The 26,218-nt window shown below is 38.4% G+C and overlaps 1 protein-coding gene and 1 long non-coding RNA gene across 13 annotated transcripts in view; one reads left to right on the forward strand and one right to left on the reverse strand.

Moving 5' to 3' along the window:
• LOC115073237 overlaps positions 1-22,925 on the forward strand; it is a 52,099-nt gene extending 29,174 nt beyond the window's left edge. Inside the window, exon 3 of one of the 2 annotated variants that reach the window (XR_003851953.1) lies at positions 22,832-22,925. This is a non-coding gene — a long non-coding RNA (uncharacterized LOC115073237). Of the gene's footprint in view, positions 1-15,414; positions 15,544-22,831 lie in introns of those variants that run through there. The other variant, XR_003851954.1, reaches the window with a different exon arrangement.
• The window catches only part of EPB41 (erythrocyte membrane protein band 4.1), a 210,797-nt gene that overhangs the window by 93,868 nt on the left and 90,711 nt on the right, over positions 1-26,218 (reverse strand). For all 11 annotated transcript variants that reach the window (XM_029571504.1, XM_029571512.1, XM_029571511.1 and 8 more), the window contains exons 2-7: positions 24,944-25,451; positions 21,148-21,363; positions 14,877-14,981; positions 9,276-9,318; positions 1,552-1,627; positions 556-774 (exon numbers count right to left, since the gene is read on the reverse strand). In XM_029571504.1, coding sequence (XP_029427364.1) covers positions 556-774; positions 1,552-1,627; positions 9,276-9,318; positions 14,877-14,981; positions 21,148-21,363; positions 24,944-25,441 — 1,157 coding nt within the window. In that variant the 5' untranslated portion in view covers positions 25,442-25,451. The remainder of the gene's footprint in view (positions 1-555; positions 775-1,551; positions 1,628-9,275; positions 9,319-14,876; positions 14,982-21,147; positions 21,364-24,943; positions 25,452-26,218) is intronic.

Raw genomic sequence — 26,218 nt, forward strand, 5'->3', positions numbered from 1 at the left:
AAAAAGTAAATTTCTAAAGTGAAAACCATAGTTTTTAAAATTATATGCAAAGAAAAAATATCAATATAAAAATCAATAATTTATCAAGTTAAGATATAAAAGTTAAACTTTTAACTGTGCATAAATCTTTGAAAATCTGGGCTAAATGCCGGGGATAAAAAGTATCCACAGACTTGGGCTAAAACACCCTCTTAAATGATTACGCACTGTGAAGATACCGGTTATGGAATAAACAGACTTTCTTCCCCAGTGTTGCATGGAAAGTATTTCTCATACTACAGAAGAGACATCTCAGAGGATTTCAACTTATCAATGGCTACTCTCCGAACATCCTTCTTTTGCGCATTCTGGTTAGCACTGGTTTTAATGAGAACTCTTTTTAATTATTACTCTAGGTCTCTGATTGAAAGTGCAGTTAATCACACATTGTGCAAACCCCACAAATGCATTCTTCCAGCTCTCTATTCCTTGGTATACTGAATACCAAAGCTTTTTTAAACAAAAAGCCAAAACAAAAAAAAAAACAAAACAAACAAAAAAAAACTTGGCCCTCACCTATACGACTTGTGAAGCTCTATCACTTTTTCTTCCAGTTCCTTTGTCTGGTTTGGTGCCATCTTAAATTCACTAATGTAGTCTGTGCCATGAAGATCTGCATCGTAATCCCCCACCTCGGACTGGACAGTATAGGAACCCAACAGTGCCAATGTTGCAAAGGAGCAGGGTAGCCGTCCACTAACAATGTCCTGTCGAAGCTGAAGGCACAAATAATACCTACAGAGATACAATGAGTATGGCTGAATGGTTATTTATAGGGCAGAATTCATACACATAGTCCTGAGGCAGATTAAATCTAGAAGAAGTGCAGTAATTTATTTTTTACCATTCCCTGTTTAATAATACATATGGAATACATTATTTACTGTAAGACACAGTCCGTATTAAAAAAAATAATTTGAGTCCTCAATTATTTCGACTGAACTCACAAAAGGTTCCATGGTTTGGATGATCAACTCAACCTGTTTTCAGAGTTAGTAAGCCTAATCCTATCCACAACTGCTACAAAAGTTTAAATGAAGGATTTGGTATTGTCATTTCTAAACTAGTTTAAAAACTCTAATATGGACAGAGCATAATAGAACAGGGATAGCCACTTACAGTAGACAACACAAATGGCTTGAAATTGCATTGGGGTAGAAACATCAGACTTCCCTACAAAGCTTATGAGATCAGAACCTAAGTCCTGGGTTCAGGGCAAGGCACATTTAAAGCTCAGTTATGGTAGGGGGACCTTCCCTATTTTCCTGGCGACATGCCTGAACTGTGCTGCGCACTAAAATGCACACAGATGGAAATGTGCTAGCAGCTGGTGGGGTAAGGAATAGATCATACCCAACTGTATAAAAATAATATCACATTTTATACTTGTCTTGTTTAATTTGTTTAATTTCCTGTATTATTCTAAATCTTTTCATTTGGGTTTGCATTTTTTTTTTAACGCATTCTTTTGTCCCTCCATGATTCCGAAGACAACAACCTCAGATATTTTACCTGGTTATGTCCTCTGTCAGCTGGGAAGGGTCAGGTGGATAAAATTTCACGTTGAATGTAAAGCTCCAGGGCCCTCCTGCCAAATTTCAAACAAAAATTGTACAATTTATATTAAAATGTTCAATGCATTAGGTGGCTATGTGATCTCCCAATTAATTAACCATTAAAGGTCTGTTTTTGCCTGTTGGGAAATTCCTATCCAAATGGAAATAATGCAATAACTTGCTCAAAACACAGACCAAGAAGAGACAGTCAAATGACACAATCAAGAGTGAAACCAGGTAGCTGACAATAACTTAAATATACTGAGCATACATCTACAACAATAACTAGGAATTTCAGCAATTTGCTTGTTTATTTGGAAAGACTTTTAGTAATGATTGGAGATTCTTTAGTCTAAAGGTGGCATAACAACGTTTTGCATAAGCACATTGAAAAATAAGTAAAACAAAAACCAAAAAAAACCCCACTGGTGTTTATGATTGAGAGGGCCATCATCAGCTATGAATGACAGCCAGATGTAATCCCAGCTTGATGAAACCCCTAGCTCTTTTTTAGATGTATGTTCAGTATTTTTTAAAATTATTAAGTCAGCGACTGTGTTTCACTTTTGGTTGGGAAGTTCCTTACAGCATAAAAACGGAGAGAAGAGTTGAAACAATGGCAACAAAACAAAAAACAAGCGATTTGAAATCTTTCTTCAAACCAGAATGCAAGTGCTGAAGGGGCACCAGCATGTGCGGTCTCAAAGATTATGTTGAGGCAGCTGTGGGGGGAATCGGGAGGCAACCAGAGCAAACTCTGTGCAAGTAACTAAGTCATGTTGCTTAAACTGAAAAATGAACTGTAAGGCGCAGCAAAATCTAATTCAGAAGTGGGCAGATCTTGAAAGGGATGCAGATGACATCAGTGAACAAAACTAGGAACGAAAAGTGGAGGAGAATGAGGAATTGGTATATAACAAACAAACAGCACCATCAAGATTTTAAAAGCAAAGAGCAAAGCTTTAAAAAAAAAACAAAACACTGAAAACAGAATGTGACATAATACTCAGATATGGAGAGTCTCTGAGGACATGGAGGAGGAAGATGTATTGGAATACATAAGCAGACTTTTGGCAAATATATTGCAGATGAAAGAAGAGGAAATTGAGATTGACAGAGCACATACTGCCTTGGGAACTCAAAAGCACAAACTGAAAGACCAAGAGAGATAATTGCCCCGATTTTATTACTCTAGAGACAAAAAGATTGTACAAGAATTAGAACACAAAAATCTGCACCTTTCAAGTGGAAATCTTCAAAGGTGCATCAGACCAGATGCCAAGCAAAAGAAGGGAAAAGAAAGACCCGAATAAAAGGTTAAATAAAAAAAAAGAAATATCCAATATCACCAGGGTTAACCATTCAGCATTATTTATACTATGAGCAGGAAAACCTTCTATGCAATAGCTGAATGAAATCTACTTTGAAGTGCCTGACAGGCAAAATATAAATCAAATAAGTAAATACGGTAAATAAGAGAGAATGTGCAAGAAGCTCAGGATGGGTGGTAAAATGTGGCTTATAGGTTCCAGCAGAAAAGAGAACCTCAGCGCAAAGATGGTGCCCCAAACCCTGAAATGGAAAGAGAGTCACATTGAGCTGGAAATGACTATATTACCAGAAAGTAGAAGAGAATAGAAAAGGAGACATTAGGGATCAAGACATCTGAAGTACTTGCCTTGAGAATGTGAATCGATAGATGTTTTATGAAGTTAAGTTATAAAGGAATGAATGAATAAATAATGGGGCATGGACAGAGGTTGTATCTGGTGGACAAAATATTGAACAGCACAGCACCTTAAGTTATTGCTGTTTTTGAACTGCAATTAAGGTCAGAAGACTTTCTGTAAGACTTTGCTCTCTCTAAATAGAAAAATAAAGATATTTTGCAGTCCAATGTATGAAGAGCCTGTTCGCTCTTATTGGCACGTGGTTTTGGAATAAAATGCTGGGTTGATATAAGTGAAAAGGAGAGCCCACTTCTGGTAGAAATTTAGGATGAATTTTTAAAGCTAGTACTCTGCTATGGAAAATTTGGGCTCAGATCATTCCCAACTTTGAACATGGGCAGAGACAGATACGGCATACATTGCATCTCAAAAAATCCTCCCCATCCCAAATCATTAATGAAAACAAATGAAAAAAATAATGCGTGACCGTCATAATAGGTGTCATTGAGAAATGCCTTCACATAACCTATTCTCTGCCTAATGCTTAATCATCAGTCTTAATGACAACCATTAGAATGTATTTTTTTTAAACTATTTTTGATGCAAATAAAATTATCAGTTTGATTGTGTTCAGTATTATCAGTTTCTGAATATATATCCAATAACCAAACTTCTCTGTTCTAAAATGGTGAACACTGCTGTATCATTTACCGGTAAACTTCTGAAACGCCCGTTGCAGCCCAACACATGGAACCGTGCGTCGGACTCATTGGTCCTTCCCTTCAGGACTATTTCACGTTTCTTCAGCGTTCTAACACGGCATGTCACGGGAAATGTCATCGTATGGTGAAACAAAACTTCTGGTAAGCTTTATGAATCAGGATTTGTGTGCAGGTATCCTTTGAATCTAGGCTGGTTAACCAGTTATTGATTTCCAAGCAAAGGAGGATGGTTCCAAAAAAGAGAGTTCATCCTGAATTTTTTTTTTCAGGTGTTTGTTGAGCTCACAAGAGATCCAAAATTTGATGAAAACCACCCGTTTTCTTTGGAATGACGAAGCATTTGGAGTAAAATCCGAACTGTTAGTGGGAATGGGTTGGTTGCATTTGCAGCAAGAAGAGCAGACCGCTCCTGCTGGAGGATTTGGAGCTGTTCTCCATTTGTGGAGTGATTCCTTGGAGTACTGTTTGGGGGACAGGATTTGAAATTTGAATAGTACATCCAACGGTCCCGTTTATATTGCAGACCATAGGGTGCTGAAATGTTAAAGCCCCTCTCCCCCCCCCCCCCCCCCGGAAGAAAATTTAGATCAAGTTGGGAAGCTCTCTTGATACTGTAGTCAAAAGCTTGGTTTAGATTTTGACTGTTTGTTGGAGAAATTTGAGCTGTGCTCTGTGTCCCTAGCACGTGGCCTGCTCTGCTGTTATTGTGGGCGAGGCATCTGAAAGAAATAGGTTTTATACTTTCTTCTTGCATAGTAGTCCTGTCTCCAGTAGTGTTGAGGTTAAATTTTCCTACTTGTAGAGAAGGTTGCTCAGTTGTAGCTGATAACATGAGTAAAATGGAACAGTGATCTTTAATGAGATCCAATTTTTTTTTTTTAAACTTTCTTTCCAAAAAGATTAGCCCCTATGTACGAAGCATCCACAAGTTTTTCATGAATAACTTCGTGACGAATGGAAGCCCGCAACCATGCTAGTCTTCTGGATCCAATGGCTATTGCAGATATCCTGGAAGATGCATCATAAGATGACTTAATTAGGTGTTTCCTACATTTTCCTGCCTCCTAAAGTACAGGAGTACAATGGTCCATTCAATTTAAAGAAGTTGGATCATGTTCTGCAGCTTCTGCAAGGAGTTGTACATGTACTGTACCATATACAGTGGCTGAACAACTCTCCTAGACATGAATATACCTGATTGGAAAAATGTCTTTCCTATGGTATCTGATTACTTCATGTGTTTTAGAATGTTTGGCTTCCTTCAAAACTGTTTCCACTCTTACTGAATCATGTGGAAGTTGTACCTTTTGATAACCAGGTCAAGCCTGCACCTTGGATTTGAGATCTAATTTTCTTGCTACTGGTAATGTTGACAAAGTGTCTACCATATTCTTGTTAGGAGTTCCTGTACTACTTGTGAAAAGGAAAAAAAATACTTCAGCATAATAAGGAAAAATAAACTACTGAAAAAAAATATGATGAGCAGCTTGAGAGAGAGAGAACAAACCTGTGTCCTTTTGCACACGTGGAAGAAAAAGACTGCAGAGACTCAAGCAGCGGTAGCTGCATGATAATACCCGCACATGCTCGGAAAACCTTCAGGGATTTTCTGGGCTCTGAGAGCGCTTTTCTATCTTGGCACTGTCAGATGACATCACCCACTTGTGTGGCTGATTACTGTTTTACTTGTCCATAGAGAATATACTTTATTCTCTCATTCACACAAAGTACATATTCAAGAACTGATTACATTTGGATCCCAACAGTGTTGCCGGCAGGTTTAATAGAAGCTCTGAGTACAAAGTATGGTCAGACCTTGCAGAAGTTTGGATAAAGGTTAAGATAGTTCAAGAGTCTATCTTTTTGGAGGTTAAATGATATAATTTTGTTACACATACAAATACAAGAAAAATGAAAAAGGTCAAATGAAAGACTTTTTCTCCCTCAATGATGATGAAGAAATATCCAGACGAGTGATTTGGGAAGCATGTAAAGCTACTATGAGAGGAAACGTGATTGCACCAGCTTCAAAAAGAAGAAGGAAAAATGGTTAGGGAAGCCAATAGCTAAAACTGCTGAAGTCTGAGCACAATAAACAAACTGTAACAGAGTTAACAGCAGTTAAAAACTAAATAATGGAAAAATGGAAAAACATACACTACTATTTATCGTATGTTAAAAAGGGAACAAGGTGGGACATGTTATTCTCATTTTGTCTGATGACACTATCAAGACAGCTGATTTATCTCTTTGGTGAACCAAATCAAAACTCCTCAAAGTGAAATGTTCCAGCTTGATAATTTGTTTGTAAAATAGGCTCCTTGCTCATGCCATGTTCTTTCAACGCTGTCAGTATTTTAAAAAAATGAGCACTCAGAGTTCTATGCCTTTGAGCTCCTAGAGCATGAAGTTTTTATTTTTGTATTTTAGGTTGGGGTTTGTGGGAGGGCTAAGAAAGATGATTAGGAAAAAGGGAGAAGTAGTACAGAACTGGGTGAGTAAGCTACCAAAGAAGAAACAGGAGAATGAGGAAAAATAACCAGGAAAATAAAAGAATGAATGAAAGAAAGGGAGAGCTTAGCCGAAACACATCTGTTACAAATTGTTCGTTCCCCCTAAATATCCACTTTGGGCCTGATTTTCAGAAAGCATTTATGCACGTAAATAATGGTTGTGCGTGCATAAATGGCTTTTAGGAAGCTGCCCCTGGGTTTGTGTGCATAAAATGGCTCTCAAAGAATTCCACGGGTACTTTTACATACACGGGAAAGAGGCACTCTGGGCGGAAAAGTTGGGGTTGGAATAGCATTTAGGTGCATACTTTCGATTTTCAAAAACCGTTATGATGGCTTTACCGAATGATGGTATATAAAACTCAAATAAATAAATAACTCTACTCACGCACATTTACACATACTATCAAGCAGGTGTAAATGTGTACACATGCATGCTGCGCTACATTCCTCATGCACATGCTAGTTTTCAAAGTGGAAGTATGTATAAACCTGCTTTGAAAATTTGGGCTAAAGTCTGTGTGTATTTTCTATGTGCAGACTTTAGCCCTAAGCAGGCCATTATAAAAATTGCCTTACTGTTTTTCAAGCCTCTTTAGTTTACACACCAAGGTCATTCTTATCCACTTACGATATGCAATAGCTATCAACTTCCTAAATCTTTTACTAACTGCACTGAATTTTGACTCTCACATCAAAAAAATAAGTTGAAGGACAAATGGCCCTGCCTAGAAGGTTCATTGCAAACATCTTTAAATCTGAAATAAGTGGTAATGTTCAATAGAAAGTAAATCAGTAATCTTACACTATAAAGTATAATAGCATGCACCCTAAAGGGGGGATAATTTTATAACAGCCCAGTAACAGTAAACATCTGTGTTTTACATTTACATGCAGATTTTACTAAGGATTTTCAAAGAGAACTTATGCTCACAAGGTCGTTTTGAAAATCCTCAGGTAATTGTCCAAGTACTTTATGCAAGTTACATAAAGTTACACCACCTCCTATGGAGGGCATATTTTACACACCTACTTTCTAAAATTAAAAAGTATCCATGTAGGTTGCAACTCTGCCTCCCCAAGTTGAGGGCTGCACAGTAGAAGTTCCTACTTGAGTCAACCTGGCCCTATTAGGTGGAGCATGGACTACTGGGTAAACAGGCTGCACAGAACTGCTTGTCCAAATTTACTGTCTCCTCGCGACATGCTGTCCAGAATGCAGAGGGACATGAAGGTGTGCAGTGCCCCAGGTTATTTTTAATACAGCCTTCTATGGCTTTGAAAATTACTACCATAACGTTATATGATTTGTAACTACAGCTCTCTCAGGTTGAATTCATTTTACAATTGATGTACATTCCAAGAGAATGCACCTTTCCTCGTTTATATAGCATAATCATTTTAGTCTTCATGAACCAATAACCATGCCCTGTATCTCTTTCCTTAGTAAACATGCTGCAAATTGCATCTACAACTCAGAATTAGATGATTTCATAGTCCAATAATTTAATGTTCTTTTGTTTTTTAAACTTTAATTCTGTGCCCCTAATAAATTGAGAGAGAGAGAGAGAGAGAGATCAGACACTGTCTTTAGAGACCAATATGTAAGTTTACTATTTATACCACTGTAAGAGGGGGCACTTTTAACGCTGGGTGAGGTTAAGGGGGTTGGGGTGAGTTTGCGGGGGGGGGGGGGGGGGGGGGGGGGCAGTTGTATTCTCTACCTAGATTGATGCAATCAAGTTAGGTAGAGAGTGCATTGTACAAATCAATTCCTCTTTTACCTTTCATTGCTCCAAATGACAGAAAATCTTCAATGATGTCAACTTTGCTGTTCGTACCTCTGACTGACTGTGTATGTAAAAGTGCCCCTCCAAACCTACCCTACCCCCAAACCTCACCCCAAGTGAAAAGAGCCCCCCTCTTACAGTGGTATAAATAGTAAACTTACATATTGGTCTCTCTCTCTCTCACCGGCATGCGCGATGAAAACCTTTTCAGTCAGTAACATGCTTGCGGTGGATTAATCAGCATGCGATGTGAAAAATAGCGCGGGTGCGATAAATGAATTGTGTGTTGCAGAAATTACCTATGTAATGCAGTAGCAGGGAAATTAGCCTAACCACACCTTTTTTTTTTTTTTTTTAAATCAAGGGTGCTATTTCAGATATATTTATAGCATTTTGATGAATCTAGGCCCAAGCTAACTTTGCTCTCCCAGCTAAAGGACAAAATTATCCTTTTGTATATTACACATTCATCTACAGTCTCCACACAGTTATTCACAGTCACTAATGTGAACACTAATATGAAAGTTAAGTTTCCATTAACAAAACAAAAGCTTAATGAACCCACAAAAATGTGTCAGTGAGTGAGAAACAACATGTTCAACAAGCTGAACAAAAAAAATCTACAGAACAAGCTCATTTGTTGAAACATTGGTTGTTCTGTAAAGCTGTGTGTGCGCGTCCACATGGTCTGGAAACATTCACATTTCATGGGTTTGCTCCTCATTTTCCCATTTAGTAAAGTGTTAAGTAGCTCAGTTCTTTCTCTTTTTTGTTTAATCATACTCTCTTCAAGTTGCAGTTTACACTGTAAAGCTACGTTTGGTCCTGGGTCCTTTAATTCAAATCAAGACAAGAACAAAGCCACTTGCACTCTTGCTGAGAACATACACACATCAGCTTTTCCCAATTCTTGGGGCTCAGTCTCTACAAAATACAAAAGATGGAGAGAAAACAAAAGCTAATGAATTAAATTCTTTGGACTTACCATGAATCTGCTTCTTAATTTCTTTGGTGGAGTCCAGCCATGTCTGTAAACAATCAAACAAAAATACTTAGTTCATGCATACAACAGTTGGATTAGGAAAACACAACTGATAACCAGTTATGCCCAATGGACTGTTCTGCATACTGTTGGCATCTGTGGCAGTGACTGTAGTTATATGGGTTCACAATACAGGCTTCAAATATTAAAGATTAATATTTTTTAAAACTTATGAGTTTTTTCCATGACTTCCAGAACAAAATTATTCAATTTATTTGTTACTAAATAATTATGTTTTGTACACACTGCATATTGAAGATACTGTATTTATCAAGCTGGAGGTGTTTTCAATTTCATATGATAATAGTAAGTTACTAGCAGCTGATGTCTAAGTAATTGTGTTGTCCAGGATGTATTTCCATGTTGCATCACAAGCCAGTTTATATAGAGAAATTTAGTCTCACTTGATAATTTCCTTTCCATGAATCCTGCAACACCAGTCCAGACACATGGGTTATCTTCCTCTAACTAGCAGATAGACACAGAGAACACACCTTTCTCCATGACATCATCACTGGTAATTACCACAATACAGATCCAGCAAATAGCCAGTATTTTTATGTCAAAGCCCTGGAAGAAAAATCTAACAGATTCAAACTTTTAAATATCATGTACAAAATTTGAAACACTAAGGATCCTCCAAAGAATTGATCCTTCCAAACTTTTCTTCAATATATGAAGAGGAAGAAAAAAGGAAAAGAAAAGAGAAAGTGAAAAATATACTTCCGATTGCCTCAATTTCTGTAAATTTAGGTATATCGCTTCAAAGTCTTGCAGGTCCAACTTCCTAGAAAGGTCCTGGACTAATGAAGCAGTATTCAAGGAACAGATCAGGTAAGATTAAAATTTCTCCTTCCTTTTCATCCTGCTACACCAGTCCAGATGTATGGGAAGTACCCAAGCCCAATTAATCTGGGAGGGAGGAAGTTTGGAGCTGGTGTTCTCAGGGCAGCCCTAAGGCTGCATCCTCTTTGGCATGAACATACAGGCCAAAATGCTGAAAGTATCCAATTGCTACATTAATTCAGACCTCTCCCTTCAGCATGCTTCAAGCAGTTGCTAGATTCAAACCTAAGTGAAATGGCATTCTTACTGGCCTTCAACAGGTAAATACTCCAGAGAGGAAATATCCTCACCTTTTAAGAACCAGGTAGTAAGATAAATGGAGCTGGACCCTCCATGAAAATGAGACCCTGATTTAGGAGACCTTGTGTTGGAGAATGAACCTGTAATCTCACAAGATATGTATGTCAAGGATAGCATGGCCAATCCAGGGCCATTAGAATGACCTGCGAAAACTGTTTCGCTATCTTTCTCAAGGTCTTAATTCTCAGAACACTAGGAGAAAATACACATAGCATCTGTCCCTCCGACCACAGCTGAACCAGAATGTCTATCCCTTTGGAGCTGTATTTCCAGTAATAATTGAAGAACCAGAGAGCCTTGGTATTCTTGTGAGCCTACTTTAAGACCATGTGTGATGGTTACCACTATATTCTATAAAGTCTCCCGGCTGAACTCCCACTTTCTGGAAATCAAATTATCTCTGAAAAGAGAGAGAGAGAAACTGGATATTTCCCAGTCCCACAATATGAGCCGTGGATATTGCAGAAGATTCTACTCTGCCCACTAAAAAATAGAAGGCTCATATTCTTGGAGACCCCTTGACTCTGGGTTTGTCTGTTCACATAAGCCAGTACCGTAGCAGGGTCAGAGAGAACCTAGACTGCTATTTTCTTCACCAAGGATGGAAGAAGCAGAGGAGGAAATGCAGTAAAATCAATCTGAAGGCCATGGTTTCCAGCTTGTTGATGGACCATGAGCCCTCCTGAGTAACCTGGTCCTGGTAGTGGGCTCGTTTTGAGCAGCAACCATTAAGCAGGTTCTAGACTCATTCTCCTCAGCAAGTTCAGTGCACACACACACACACACACACACCCCTCCACTCTAGCAGGCGTGCCGGACATAACCCCCTGCGCGACCATGAGGCCTCCTTTAGTTGGGCTGCTATGAAAGATAGGATCCCCAGCAGCCCAGGCCTCTTCTCTGCTTTGCCCACAGTGGGATGAGTTCCATTGCGGCCCTGCCGGCCTCTTCTCTGCTTCAGCTGCTGTGGGCCGAGCTCCACCACAGATCCGCTGGTCTTCCTACATGGGGAGGAAACGCTGTGCGCGGCCGCTCACGTGCACAGCTTAAAGGGAACATAGTTACTACCATAAGAAGCTTGCTGGGCAGATTGGATAGACCATTTGGTCTTTTTCTGTCGTTAATTCTATATTACTATGTACAATCCTAAGCACCATGACTATATGTGCACTCATTTTTTTTTTTTTTTTAAATGCACATTTTCAAGTTAGTGAACCTTTTAAACTCAAAATGCATTACCATACAATTAGCTTACTGCATTGGGAGTTAAAAAAGTTTTTAGCATCTGTTCCTTAAACTGTACTTTGAATTTTAGTGCATAGTTTTAATGCTTAGCTTATTATATTGGCCCTTCATTATTCATGCCCCTGGCCAGCCAAACGAGCAGAAGTTGGGTTTGGGAATCAAACTCAAATTTCTTGCATGGGAATGTACAGCACTCTCGCTGAACATATTAGTCTCCTCCTGGCCTCCTAGATATATAATACATTAAAACAACAATATCTTCAATTTAAGAAAGCTTCCTCTAAGAGGAAATGTATCAATTTAGATTTAAAAAAGGCTTTTTTTTTAACTTGTATTATACAATTAAATGTCTTCTGCTTGTCACATTCCAATTTATTTTCTATTAGCAATTACAGAACAATCCCCAAAATGTTAACATCTGGATTGTCTGCAAATTGCGTTACCTTGTATTCAATAGAACTATCTAAAGTTGATGCAGCATGCAAGCTTTCAAAAACAGATAGGTCCTTTCTTCAGATGGTTATAAGTCACATGTGAAGAAACAATATTTGCAGTTTAGAAAGTTTGCATTTGGATGAAGTGGGTAATAAATCTTTTTAAATAAATAAAACTAATTTGGCCAATTCTCATCTTCATCCAATATGAGGTATTTCATCCTGCAAAAGAATCCAGGCTTCTTCCAGGACTAATACAGTTAATAGATCTCTACATTACAAAAATATTGAGAAAGGAGTGTAACCCATATGTACATTGCTGTCTGTATCAGATTTTGAGTATCTCTTTCCTACAAAATGTGCAGATTCAACAAATATTAGTGTTTTGTACTTGGAAACGGCTGCCCTTCTAGAGCCTAGTTATCTGGGAGTGCAGTCAAGCAATTACAGGACTCATCCTGTTTGCCTAATCCTACAGACAATGAGGGAGTTCAGTAATTAATGATACTTTCATCCAGCACTGGGTAATGAATCAGTGAAAAACAATCCTCACTTTCAACCAGTATAAAAAAGTTTAGTATGTAAACTCTGTTAAACAGTCAGCCATTCACTTTCTGCCTTCATGCTTTCTTTACATGGAAAACTGTTTGGCAACACAGATCATTTGCTCCAAAGCGACACCCAGTTCTAACACTGATCCAGAGGTTTGGTTAGGAAACATTTGACTGTTTAAATGATTATGTCAGAGGAACTTCTAACTTGCAAAGTATATATATTCATAAGAAAACAAATTTAGAACAGATGCTTCCACTAGCTGCTTGTGTAGAAACAGATTTTTCAAAATTTAGGAAACGTGTTAAAACGTTTCTATTTTCCCAAGGCTTTCAAGGGCAGTTTTATTCTATATTTTAGGAATTCTTACTGATGCTGTTTTATGTATTTTATATTGTAAAACTGTTTTGTTGTTTTTGTGTGTTAAGTTTTATTATTTTGTAACTCACCTGGAACACTTGTTTGTATAGACAAATAAGAATTATAAATGTGTACTATGGTTTACTTAATTTTGAAAAAATAAAATCTAATGAAATGAAAATCAAGGTCACAAGATGTATGATAAAAATGTTAAATTCATAGGCTAAGATTTGTTTTATTTTTCAGTTCCATTTTCAAATGCATCACTTAAAACAGGCAATTTATTTATTTAAAATTTTATTTAAAATTAAAAAGCAATTAAAAGATATGCTTCTAAAACAAATGTAAAAACTGTATGAGGACAAAATCTACAAGTGAACTGACAGCCAGTTAAGACTCTTAAAAAGAATCAGGTGGATCCTCCAAATTATCAGTACATTACTGCAAGGACACTGTACACTAAGCCCTAACCTAAATAAATGAGGGGATGACATTAATTCTCCAGAAATCGAGCCAAGTGTTAAAAAGTCTCTGGCACCTTTCCTACACATTAGCATCTTGTATTGTTTTGCTTCTTAAAACACTTGTATACTCATGAGCAATTTCACTGCTATCAAACCGCGAATGGGAACTTTTCTTAGTTTCTAAAAACATATGCAGTGAAAAATATGTAAATGATATTCTAACGAAAGATTTTTTTTCCTATTAAAATAGTTCCATCTAAAACATTAAAATAAAGTTTCCACCAGAGAAGGTCTGCTGGCATGCAGTTGTAAGTCAGTATATCTTTCTTCTTACCTGAATAGCTGAAAACCCCATGCTAATAAATCTTACAGATTCCAAAGGCAATGCCCACTTTCCTTTTCACCACTGAAGAGTATAGTAGCAAAGCAACCACTGCTGAGATGCCTCATGGTAAACAAAAGTCTGAGAAAAGTTTGGCTCCAAGCCGGGCAATTCTCAAATGGTTTTGACTGTGGGGGCCCCCAGACGTAGACTGGGCAGTGGAGGCCCAGAGACTTAAACTCTCTCCATCTTTCTACATCCCCTGCTGTTCTTCAACAATCATTTCTGCCCTATAAATTAATTCAAGAGTGCAATTTGCCTCCTCGAGAACTTTTACCCTATTTGACTCTATACTATCTTTTATGGTGCCACCAGACTGATCTGCTCTGTCACATCTGCCTTAAAAAAGATAAAATCCCCCAGCATAGTACGCTAGGGAAGGGGGAGGAGTAGGGAAGGCTTTAAAGATCTGAATACATAAGGTGCTATACCAATGCAGAAATACTATGTTGTTAGTTTATGGATCTTATGTAAATGTTTAAAATACAATGTTTATTACGCTGTGTTTAGTAATTGTTTAACAAACAAAAATGACAACAAATACTGTGTAATGTGGCATGTGATGAGCTTTAATAAAATATAAATTAAAAAAAAAAAAAGATAAATCTGGCTCTCATCTAATAGGCTCACTTATGTCCACTATTTTGATTATGATTTTCATTTATGTTTTTACTGATTAGTGTCTCAATTACTGAAATCATCCTTTCCATACCTTCTCCAAGCATAAAATGTATTAGTTTCCATATATCCTGAATGCTATAGCTTACCTTTGCCCCTCTTCCAAAGAGCAGAGCAGTTTCACTCGTCCCTAGACACAGGGAGCCAGTGGAATTCGGGCACACACTTCAAAGGCTGTCCTACTGGTTTCTATAATAGTCCATGGATTGGTCTTGCAACATCACTGACTATGTCTACAACATTGCTGTGCCACTTGGGCTTTCTCGATTCCTAAACATCCTACCTTTGTGATGGTGGATTCCCAGAAGGCCAGCCCAAAGTAATCTTCTTCCAGGAGATTAAGATGATTACAGACTTTATTAATCAGATCCTGCCCCTTAGCATGTTTCTGTAAGCAAGTCAGGGGACGTATTAAGTTAGTTCAATAAAAAAAAAAGCATCACCAAATATATAAATATTTTTTGTTTTTGTTAAGTTTTATATCTGTGTATTCAAATGAACTAACATGGCAGCCAAATTACTTTACCTGTAAACAACAGACACAGAAAGTTCACATTAAACAACATATCAGTAGAGAGATAGCAGCCAAACAGTTACATTTCAAATGTTTACAGACAAGGCAGGGTGCAGTGACAAAGATGAGAGCAATTGTACTTTAGGGAAAATGACTGAAAATCTTTACAGAACATTTTAGTCCCATACTGCCAGCTAGGCCAACATATATCACAGGGCCCTATAGTTATCAACCTAGGAAAGACATTCAGCATAGTGGAGAATTAATGTGATCTCCTTATTAATGTTGTGTACATTATTCTGTGCAGAAAATGTGAAGATGGATGCTACACTAGTGAAATGGGTCACCAGTTAAAGACAAGAATAAACCTTCAGAAATACGCGATAACCCATGACAGAGAGGAGCAAGGTGACAATCCAGTGGGGGAACATTTTTCCAGGTTAGGTCACTGCATCACTGTTCTTAATATCTGGATAATAAGAGAGAACTTTAAAACTACCCAAGGTAAGACATCCCAAATTAAAACTATCAAACTCTTTGAAACAAATAAAAGGATTTACTAACTTAACAGGGACAATAACTTTCTCATTTGTTACCAGTCTTCTTTGTAGTTGTAAACCTTTTTGGTCTCCCCCAGCTTTCTCACCCCTCTGCTTTAAAATTCTTTGAAAAACAGCCTTGAAAACAAAACACTGCCACTGTAATGTAAGCTGTAATTTACGTGTACATTCAGGCTACATCATCTCTAGTTCATTTTGCATTGACCTCAAAAGTCAGTCACAAATGTGTTATGTTAATCACTAGGCACCTGCCTTATTACAAATGCATCTCCACCACTGTAGCTGATCTGTGTTCTTCCTCTCTCCCCACCAAGTATTTTGACTATCTACCATGACAGTAACTTTTAAACAGCCACGCTGGCACACGCGAGTTTGCCAGCTCACAGACAATTTATAACATATGCATGTATATGCACGCATGGTATAAAATAAGCTGTAAGGTGCACATGTATGTGCAATTTTAAGTAGGCGTGTGCCTATGCATGCAAATGCATAGGGGTGCTTTGACAGACACATGCACCAACACAATTACCAGTTTTCCCAGTTCATCCAGGCAAGGGATAGGACTTCCAAACCCCCCTAGTTTAATAGCCTCCCTTTTACCCATTTACCCCTGACCTTAAAACCCTGCTCACCTCTCTACTTCTGCTATGGATGGCTTTAAGTCAGAAAACAAAAAAAAAAAGTAAAGTTATGCAGTCGGGGATCCCGGCACCTTCTTGTGTGCATAAGTGTCTACACGTGCTAGTTTCATTGTGAAATCCAGAAATGCCCATGCCCTGCCTACCCCTTTTTCAGAAAAATGTATTTGTACGCGCAGTGGCAAGTATGTGTGTAGGCGGGTGCCTTTTAAAATCTGCACAGCACGCGACAGCCCAACTCGTGCATCTACCTCCCGGTTTTGGCGCATGCTGGGCTTTTAAAATTCACCTTTATATATACATATAGGGACTTATTTTCCATTATTTTATTTTATCCGGGGGGGCTTTCATTTTCAGTTTTTAATTATTTTTTCCCCATAATTTCAGTGTTTATTACAAGAACAAAAACATGATAAATCACACACCCACACCCCTTCCTAGATTCCTGGCCTGGTGTTAAATTCTCTTGCCAACCAATCAGCTCTTGAAGCAGCTGCCAAGCCACTAGGGAGCCACACTGCTAACTAGCATCTCAAAACCCCCATTTTGTTTCTCCAAGTTTCTGAAAGGAGCAAGTCTATGCACATGCGCACACACACACACACACACACGCACATAAACATGGACAGGGAGAGGCAGGCACTTCACACCCATACATAGAAAGACAGAGTCCCACACCCAGACAAACTGTACCCAAACAGACAGACACAGACCCACCATGCTCACTCAGAGAGATCACACCACACACACGCAGAGACCTGACACAGACACAGAGAAAAACCACACCCAAACAGCTCACACCACAAACAAATGGTAAAGAATGGAACATTTAAAAAAAAAAAGGTAAAAAAAAACACTTAGGTGCCAGCTAAAATTTTTAGGAGCTGAGAAAAACTCTGTCCCATCCTGCCCAACATTTTGTTTTACTTTATTACCATTTATTTTCATTAATTGTTCTTGTTTTTCTCCTTATTTTTCTATTTTTTTTATTAATTTGTTTTTGCCTTTATTCTCCTTCTCTAACCTTCCTTCCCCACCTCATCCCTTTCTCTCTCTGGCCTCTGCTCATTTCCCACCCTTACTACACCAATTCTTTCCCCTCGGGCAAGCAGCAGCAAAACTTTCTCCCTGGCTAGGGACCCAGCCACAGCAGGATCTCCTCCTGGGCTGGGACCCGAGCTGGGCAGCTCTTCATGGATAGTGGGAGACTGTAGCAGCTCCCTCCATGTCCGAGCCTGCCAGAGCAGAAGAGACTCCTTTTCCTGCCCACCACAGTAAAAGTGGCTTCTTCGCCTAGACCCACTGACCAGCCGATGCAATAATCTCAGCGTTAAAAAAAACTATGTGCCGGATTCCTTCCAGTGGATATTTTTAATGCTCAGGTTATTTTTTTTTTTTTTAACTTCCAATGCAGTAAGCTAATGATATGCTAATGCATCGGGAGTTAAAAACGCGCAAAAACTGTAAAATGTGTATTCGACCCAGGCCAAACGCACATTTCAGCACAGGAAGGGAGAGGCGAGCTGTCCCTGACAAGTGGCTACAGCTGCAGCCACCACTTAGTCAGATAGAACAATAAGTATTATCGGGCGTGGGTCACAGCTAATTAGATGGATAAAGTACTTACCCGGCTAAGAAACGCTGACCTGCACTAGATAGGCAGATAAGTACCAATTTATCCGGCTGCTGCTTACCCCTATAGCACTAGAAACTTGATTCCAGCTTCGAAACTGATTAGTTATCTCTCTAAGATTACAGGCTACAATATTCTATCTCCTGAAGTAGTTCTGTCAAGGAGGGGACAAACTGTTTGCTCTGAAGGCCTCCCTTGTTGGCAAAAGAACCCTCCCGACATGTCGGAGAACTGAACATGTGCCAACCTTCAGGCAATGGAGAAATTTTCTACACAACATGATACAAATGGAATTCGTGGGTTCAAAATACACTTTTCATAATTGGACTAGGTTTTTGTGAATCTGGGAAAAGAGTATATGAATACTTCTCCTAAAACAAGAAGTCTAATTCTAAACAATGGACCATAACATTTCAGGAACAGATTTTTTGATCAAGTTCCAAACAGACTTCAGGATTGTAAGGCAGGGAGTAACTATAAGTGATGTAGGGGCTGGTTTGATAGCGTTTTTATTTAATCTTTGCTAAGCAGTAGGATGGGGGGGGGGGGGTGAGAGGGAGGCAGGAGGAAATTAGATGAAAAATTGTCTGTGTATACTTTCCTTCTAGGTGCACCAGACACAAGGCACCTGAAGGATATGTTTATTATTTCTTATTGTTGCTTATTAATAAAGATATTGAACTTAACTCCAGCTCTGACCCGGGCGTTAATTTTCCAGTGCTAAAGAAAGTGTGTTGGCCCGATGCAGTCTTTCTGCATCGGTGAATAATATTTAATGCCCTCATGGCTACTCACTATCTACTTCACTTCCTCTGTATCCTACCTTTGTGATCAATGTTTTTGTTCTGATCGCAAACTTAATAGTACTGTAACTAATTTAATTTTATTTATTTATTTTTATTTATTATTTTTACTATACCGGCTTTCATGACATGGATCACATCAAACCGGTTTACATTTAACAAAGTGTGCAAGATAAGAGATAACAAACAACTGTAACAAGAGGATTGTAAGGAGAGTGACAGTTACAATAAAACAGAGAAATAAATAACTGGGAGTTGGAGGTGAGAAGAGGGGGATTTAACTTACAGCAACTTATTTACAAGGTTACAAGATTGAGTCCGATTAAATGTGATTTGTATAGTAAATGATAATGGTAACAATGTGAAGGTGATGGCAGCGAATGACAAAGTTTGTTATTTAAAACCATTTTTAATAGTGTGATTGAGATGTCTGGTGTAGGTCTCAGTCAGGGACTGGATAGTGTGGTTGAGATGTCTGGTGTAGGTTTCAGTCAGGGATTGGAAAGGCTTTTTTAAAAAGCCAAGTTTTCAGCCTTTTTCTAAATGTTGGAAGGCAGGGTTCTTGTCTCAGGACCGCTGGCATGGAGTTCCATAATGGTGGCCCTGCGGCTGAGAATGCTCTGGCACTGAGAGACTTATGATGAATGGTTTTTGATTGTAATCCACCTTGAGACTATCTTAGGAAAAGGCAGAATATAAGCAAGTTTGCTTACCGTAAACGGTGTTTCCATAGATAGCAGGATGAATTAGCCATGCTGTCATGGGAGTCCAAAGCTCCCGATCACGCGTAGTGAGTGTACATGTGGTTATGTTTGCGTGATCTAGTAGCGTGGTAGTCTGGTATTTTAAGGTAATAAAGTTTGAAGTACTGCTTGTCCCAACTTTGCATCCCCCGCTGACTGTTTGTCCAGGCAGTAATGAGACGTGAAGGTATGAAGAGAGGACCATGTTGCAGCTTTGCAAATGTCTACTGGCTGCACATTCCGGAGATGTGCTATTGTTGTCGTTGTTGCTCTGACCTGGTGAGCACGAGGATGAGATGCGAGACACAACTTTTGCTTGTCATAACAAAATTTTATGCACTGCACTATCCAACTGCAGATGGTGCGCTTAGCTACTGGTATACCCGGGTTGTTAGGGTTAGAAGAGACAGAGTTGTGACGTACGAGAGTCTATTTTGATCCTGTCTTTGTAATATGCCAACGCACGCTTACAGTCCAAGGTGTGCAATAAGCGTTCCCTATCATTAGAATGAGGCTTTGGGAAGAAAGTTGGTAATTCTATAGATTGGTTGAGATGGAATTGTGAAACCACCTTCGGTAGAAATACTGGGTGAGTTCGGAGAACTACCTTGTCGTGGTAAAATTGTAAATATGGCTTGTGGTGGACTAAGGCTGTGAGAAGGTCCCAGGCAGCAGTAACAGCGGTCATGTCCGGTTACGGACATGGCCTTACCGCAGGGACAAGGTTTGAAGCCGGATGGCTTTTTAAATTTAGACATGTTGAGGAGAGAATAAGCTCTGCACGCGGAAAGAACAGACTGAGGAGAGTCCGTTACTTTCCAGCGCGGGAACATACGCGCAGCCGCAGAGACTCAAAGCTCTAATCTCTGCTTGTTAAAGCTCCGCCTCCTGGGCCCTGATGGACAGTTCCCATGACAGCATGGCTAATTCAGCCCTGCTATCAACGGGAAACAAATGTTTGCAAATAAATAAAAAGTATCACATCTACAGTAAGCAATTATTTTTTTCTTATGAATTCACATTTGCTACGAACCGGCAAGCTGAACAATTTCCCTTGGAAAGAGCTAAATGACACCAAAGAAAGCATCCAATTAACAAAAGAAAAAAAGTTAGGGAGTGAATTGCTCAGTGAAAAAGAATATTTAAGGCATTAAAACCTGCAAAAAAGTAAACTATAGAAGATAGACCATATTACATTTAAACGTGAAACCACATAAATTGCTTACGGGTTGCGAGATCTCATGGAACTGGGTAAAAGTGGCATTACTGCAGATCCTGGCAGGCCTTGTTGCATGTGACTCCTAAACCATATTGAAATCTGTGGAAACTATCCCTTCCAATCTGAAGTGTTTCCTCATGCAAGGTCACTAAATGCTGAAAGTAAATGGGACTAGCTACATACAAGTACTCTTACCTGATAACAGAGCCTAGAGTTAGTACACAGAGCCATAAAACCTGAAAAAGGTTCAGCTCTCAGCAGCTCTATTCAATCTGAAGTAAGCAAGTCACTTAACCTCCACGCACGTTTTCTAGTTGGCTTTGACAGTGCACATGTAAATCATCGCCTACAAAACTCTAAAATACAGTTTCTATTAAAAAAAAGTAGAACACAAAAACACACCACAAACACAATTAAACAAAATCTAATTTTTGGCCTTACCTCTATTTCACACTCGTATAACGTGTCATCCAGTAGGCTGATCTTGCAGTGCATGGTTCTGGATTTCTTGACAGGTTTCCGAGCTGTCTTGAACTCTTTATCAGCTTTTGTCCCAGTATTTTCTACTTTTGCATCTGTTTTAGAACCTTCTCCTTCCTCTTCAGCTTCCTTACACTCAAGATCAAGGTCTTGGTCGTCTCTTCTGTCTTGAGCAAGCTACAAATAGCAAAATACATGAGACCCTAATAGTTATTTAAATTTAAAATATACATATTTATTATTCTGAAGGTCAAACCAGCAACTTAAATAAAAAATACTTGGCACTGGTAAACTGATGTGTAATGTATATATGTCTTTAGTAGATAATAGTAAATAAATTAAATTATTACAAATACACTTTTGACACTCAACCAATCAACATTTTCCATCTCAAAGTCCTGCTTTTAACAGGTTGAGACTATTTGGGCGAGGGTATGTAGACACTGAACTAGAGTGAACAGGGGTTGTGTGTATATAATGCACTTGGGCAACAGATTGTTGAGTGGGGAGAAGGTTTCATACAGAGTGCAATTAGGGTATGGTATATATTATTTATAGCTTTGTATAACCATTTCCCAAACCATAAAACAGCACAGAACATTCTGTCCAAATCGGTGAACTATGATGTTCTCAAGTTGTGCTAGCAAGAGAAAGTAGAAGGAGAGTTACCCAGAAATGCAGCAATGATGTATTCGCTTTCAATATAATACAATTTGGAAAACAATTATAAAAAGCTTGGCAGGAGATATTGGAGGAAGCAATAAATATTTTTAGGACTGCAACCGTGGAAATAATGTATGCAAAGTGATAATTTGTAAACATACATATTAATATAACTAAGGAAGAATTTGATTTTTAACAGTTCAATTTATGTACGAATATATTGTTAACAACATATAAAACCATTACACAGGGTCATTTTCAAAAGGATTTCCATGGTAAATGGGTACTTATCCATTGAGAAAACTTCTCTGGAAATTACCCCTCCTCATGCAGGGAAAAGTTTGCATGCTGTTCACAGCAAGTGTATTCTGCATCACAACAGAAGAGGTGGCATTAAGGCAGGTCCGATGAAGTATGGAAGAGGATTTCATTTTGAAATATCCACACCTTCTTTACCCCATATGCTTTGCATCTGCAGGATAAAGACTCTTCATAGCACCTTTCCACCACCTGATTTTCAAAGCCAACCCTAGCCCCTGACTAGCCCGGTACGCAGAAGATAAGACTCGATAACAAAACTCAGGCTCTCTGCATGGCAACATGCAGCACAGCTACTGAGCTGGCCTACATCTACAAGTTTCTCTAAAGCACAAAGATGCAAGTTTTTGATGTGATCTCGTCCTCTGTGTTGTTCCCCTTCCTGCGCTCATGTGTTTAAAATCAGTCACGAGATCAGCGCACTGGTTCTATATATCCAGAGACGCTGTTGGAGTAAGCCATGATTTACGGACCAGTGAGACTGTCTCATTATAATGTCTTAATGTTTTCCATCATATTGTTGTGTGTCTAGATAGGAGACTCTCCCTCATCTTCACGACATGATACTTTAAGTGTGATATTTTTTAGCTTTACATTGCCACTATTTGTTAAGATAAGTAGAGACTCTTTTTAATTATTTTCGATTTTCATGCCCCTGATACAGATTACCGAAACACTGGAGCAGTGTCAGGTGGCAGAGACTTGAGCAGAAAGACTCAACGAGAATCTTTTCATAAGATAAGTTTTTTAAAATGATGGCCTATGTTTAAAAATTACAGATGCAGAAAAATGATAGACCCAATACACCCTGAGTGTCAACAGCGTCATTTTATTTATATATATATATATATATATATATATATATATACACCCTGAGTGTCAACAGCGTCATTTTATTTATATATATATATATATATATATATATATAAATAAAATGACGCTGTTGACACTCAGAGTGTATATATATATATATATATATATATATATATATATATATATATACACCCTGAGTGTCAACAGCGTCATTTTATTTATATATATATATATATATATATATATATATATATATATATATATACACCCTGAGTGTCAACAGCGTCATTTTATTTATATATATATATATATATATATATATATATATATATATATATATATACACCCTGAGTGTCAACAGCGTCATTTTATTTATATATATATATATATATATATATATATATATATATATATATATATATATATATATATACACCCTGAGTGTCAACAGCGTCATTTTATTTATTTATATATATATATATATATATATATATATATATATATATATATATATATATATATATAAATAAAATGACGCTGTTGACACTCAGGGTGTATATATATATATATATATATATATATATATATATACACCCTGAGTGTCAACAGCGTCATTTTATATATATATATATATATATATATATATATATATATATATATATATAAATAAAATGACGCTATATATATATATATGATGATCTTAAACTTTTCTGCTATAGTCTTCTCTACATATGTGGGGAATTGATATATATATATTTTTTTATCTATACTAATATTCATCCAAGTGGATTCATTCACGATAGTAATACCCCTGGTCTAAGGCATAGTCACCCAATTTCCTATGGAAACTCTGGGGTTAAAAATTCTGAAGTGAACTGGCAAACATTTCCATCTTTTATATTGCATTATAAAAATAAATTATACTAATTATAATGGGGAAAAAAAACCCCTTTATTTTGTTTTTATCGGATGAAGAAATGGGGCCTCAAGTATCAGAATAGGGAAGAGATATCAGGGAGAGGAAGGGAGGAGGCGTATAAGAAGGAAAGAGGATTAGGAATGGGAAGGACAAGTAATGGGGACACAATTAGGTATCTGGCTGGGGAAAGAGGAGGAGTTTCTTTCCGGGACCGAGGAAGGGTTGGGACTGGGTTCCAGGATCCGGGGAGAAGGGAGAGGTAGGAAAGAAGGCAGGTTTACAGGATCTGGGAGATAGAATGCAAGAGAGAGGTTTTGAATTGCAATGGGTGAATAGGAGAGGAAGGTATCTGTACCATACTCTGGTCCTCTTCCTCCTTGCATCCCTTCTCTAATATCCTAATCTCTCACACACACATAAGTAACATTGCCTCTCCCCCCCGCCCAAACTCTCACACACTCTTATTTCCCTTTCTCTCACACAGACAGACATAAGCCCCTCTCCCCCAGATGATCCCCCCTTCTCATCCCCCAGTCTCTCTTCTCAGCCTCTTCTCCCCAAAATGCTCCCTTTGCTCCCTGCTGCAGGCTCACCTCTTCCTCTCTTATTCCCTTTGCATGCTGTCTGGGAGGAAAGGTGCTGGATCAGGAAGCAGAGGGCCGCTCTCTGCCGAGTGAAATTCAGCACAGCTGGGAGGCAGCAAACCTTCAGCCAGTCTTCTGCCTCCCAGATATTTGCCACTCCATCACTTACTTGTATTTTGCTTTTTCAGGCCCTTCAAAAAGTGGATTACATTCAGGTACTGTGGGGGTATTTCTCTGTCCCCAGAGGGCTCACAATCTGAGTTTGTACACGAGGCAATGGAGGGTGATGTGACTCGTCCAAGGTCACAAGGAATGGCAGTGGGATTTGAACCCTGGCTTCCCTGGTTCACAGCCTCTGCTCTAACCAGTAGGCTACTCCCTTCACCCAGGGCAAAGGTCTAGTGCGACCACTGGCAAATCCAGGCCTGGCTGTGAGTAAACTTATCTTAGTATTTCTTACCTGCGTTTCTGCACTACTCAGCGAGTGAAGATCTAGAGATGGATCAGTTCGAAGTTCAGGTTCAGGAGCTGCAATTGGGGCCTTCAATAAAATCTCCTCCTCAAAACTGTCTCCCAAGTCTTTTTCTTCTCCGTCTTTCTGATCCGACTCTTTTTTCCCCTTCGTTGCTTGGGCCTCCTTGGCTTCCTCCTCCGAGACCTCTGACTTGGGCCTCTTAAGGAAAGATGAGAAGAGACGGGATATGCCCCTGCTTTCTGAACTGCGATCCTTGCTCTTATTCTGGTCACTGTGGACGGGGGGGTCACCATTGGCTGAATTACTTGACGTTTTGTGTTTCTGGGCAGATTGGGAATCCCCCTCTGGTACCTGCTCAGAGTCCTCCTCCAGCCGAGGTTTGCCCTTTCCTGTCTCAGCCCCCACCTTCTCTTCCACCTCTTCCTGCTTCTGCTGCTGCTGAGAATTCTCAGCCTCGGCCACTAGGCTCTTCTCTGTCGTCATGGTGAGGTTTCTGTAATACAAAGTTAGAGAAGAAGGTCTTTATTTAAGAGTCTCTCAACACACAGTCGGTTATTTCAAGTTTACGATTTAGGTTAGCATTTATGAGTTAAATTATGATGGGGATTACCGTATTTTATTTGTGATTTGTATCACGAATTTTATGATGTTATAAGCTGTGACTTTTTTGCTATTTTGTAATTTTATGTGTAATGTGCTGTTTTTATTTCTTGGCTACACACATTTTTTTTAATAATCAAAAGACTTTTCAAAATTACCTTTAAATTTCCACACAAATTTAGCATTATTGTATTAATTTTATAATGATTTTATATTTAAGAGAGTTCGAAACTAATACTATAAACACAGGTAGAACAGATGTTTCATGAACACTTTTTTTTTTTGCAAACAAATGGGTTTTGGAATCAGAAATCTGATGCAATATTTACTTTCTCTGGCCTGACTTAATACTGAAAAAACTCTCAAAAGTATTAACTGCAGTGAAAACAGCAAAACATAAATTTCCCAAAAAACTGCTGTAACAACATTATAATCAGAAAGTTTTATCACTATTTTTTCATGAAAGGAAAGCATACAAAAAAATCTATACAATTGACCGATGATTATAAACGTTGGCAAATATATCCCATGCTAATTTAGCATTATTGACTATGCCAGTTTATGAGGTCTGGTGAAAAAAATATTTTTTCTCTCACTTGAGGTGTTCGATGAATTTTCATTAAAATGGTGATGTTACAGCAGTTTTTTGGGAAAAAACTG

This window comes from Rhinatrema bivittatum, chromosome 11 (genome assembly GCF_901001135.1).
Source record: "Rhinatrema bivittatum chromosome 11, aRhiBiv1.1, whole genome shotgun sequence".
In the NCBI taxonomy this organism is placed as follows: Eukaryota; Metazoa; Chordata; class Amphibia; order Gymnophiona; family Rhinatrematidae; genus Rhinatrema; species Rhinatrema bivittatum.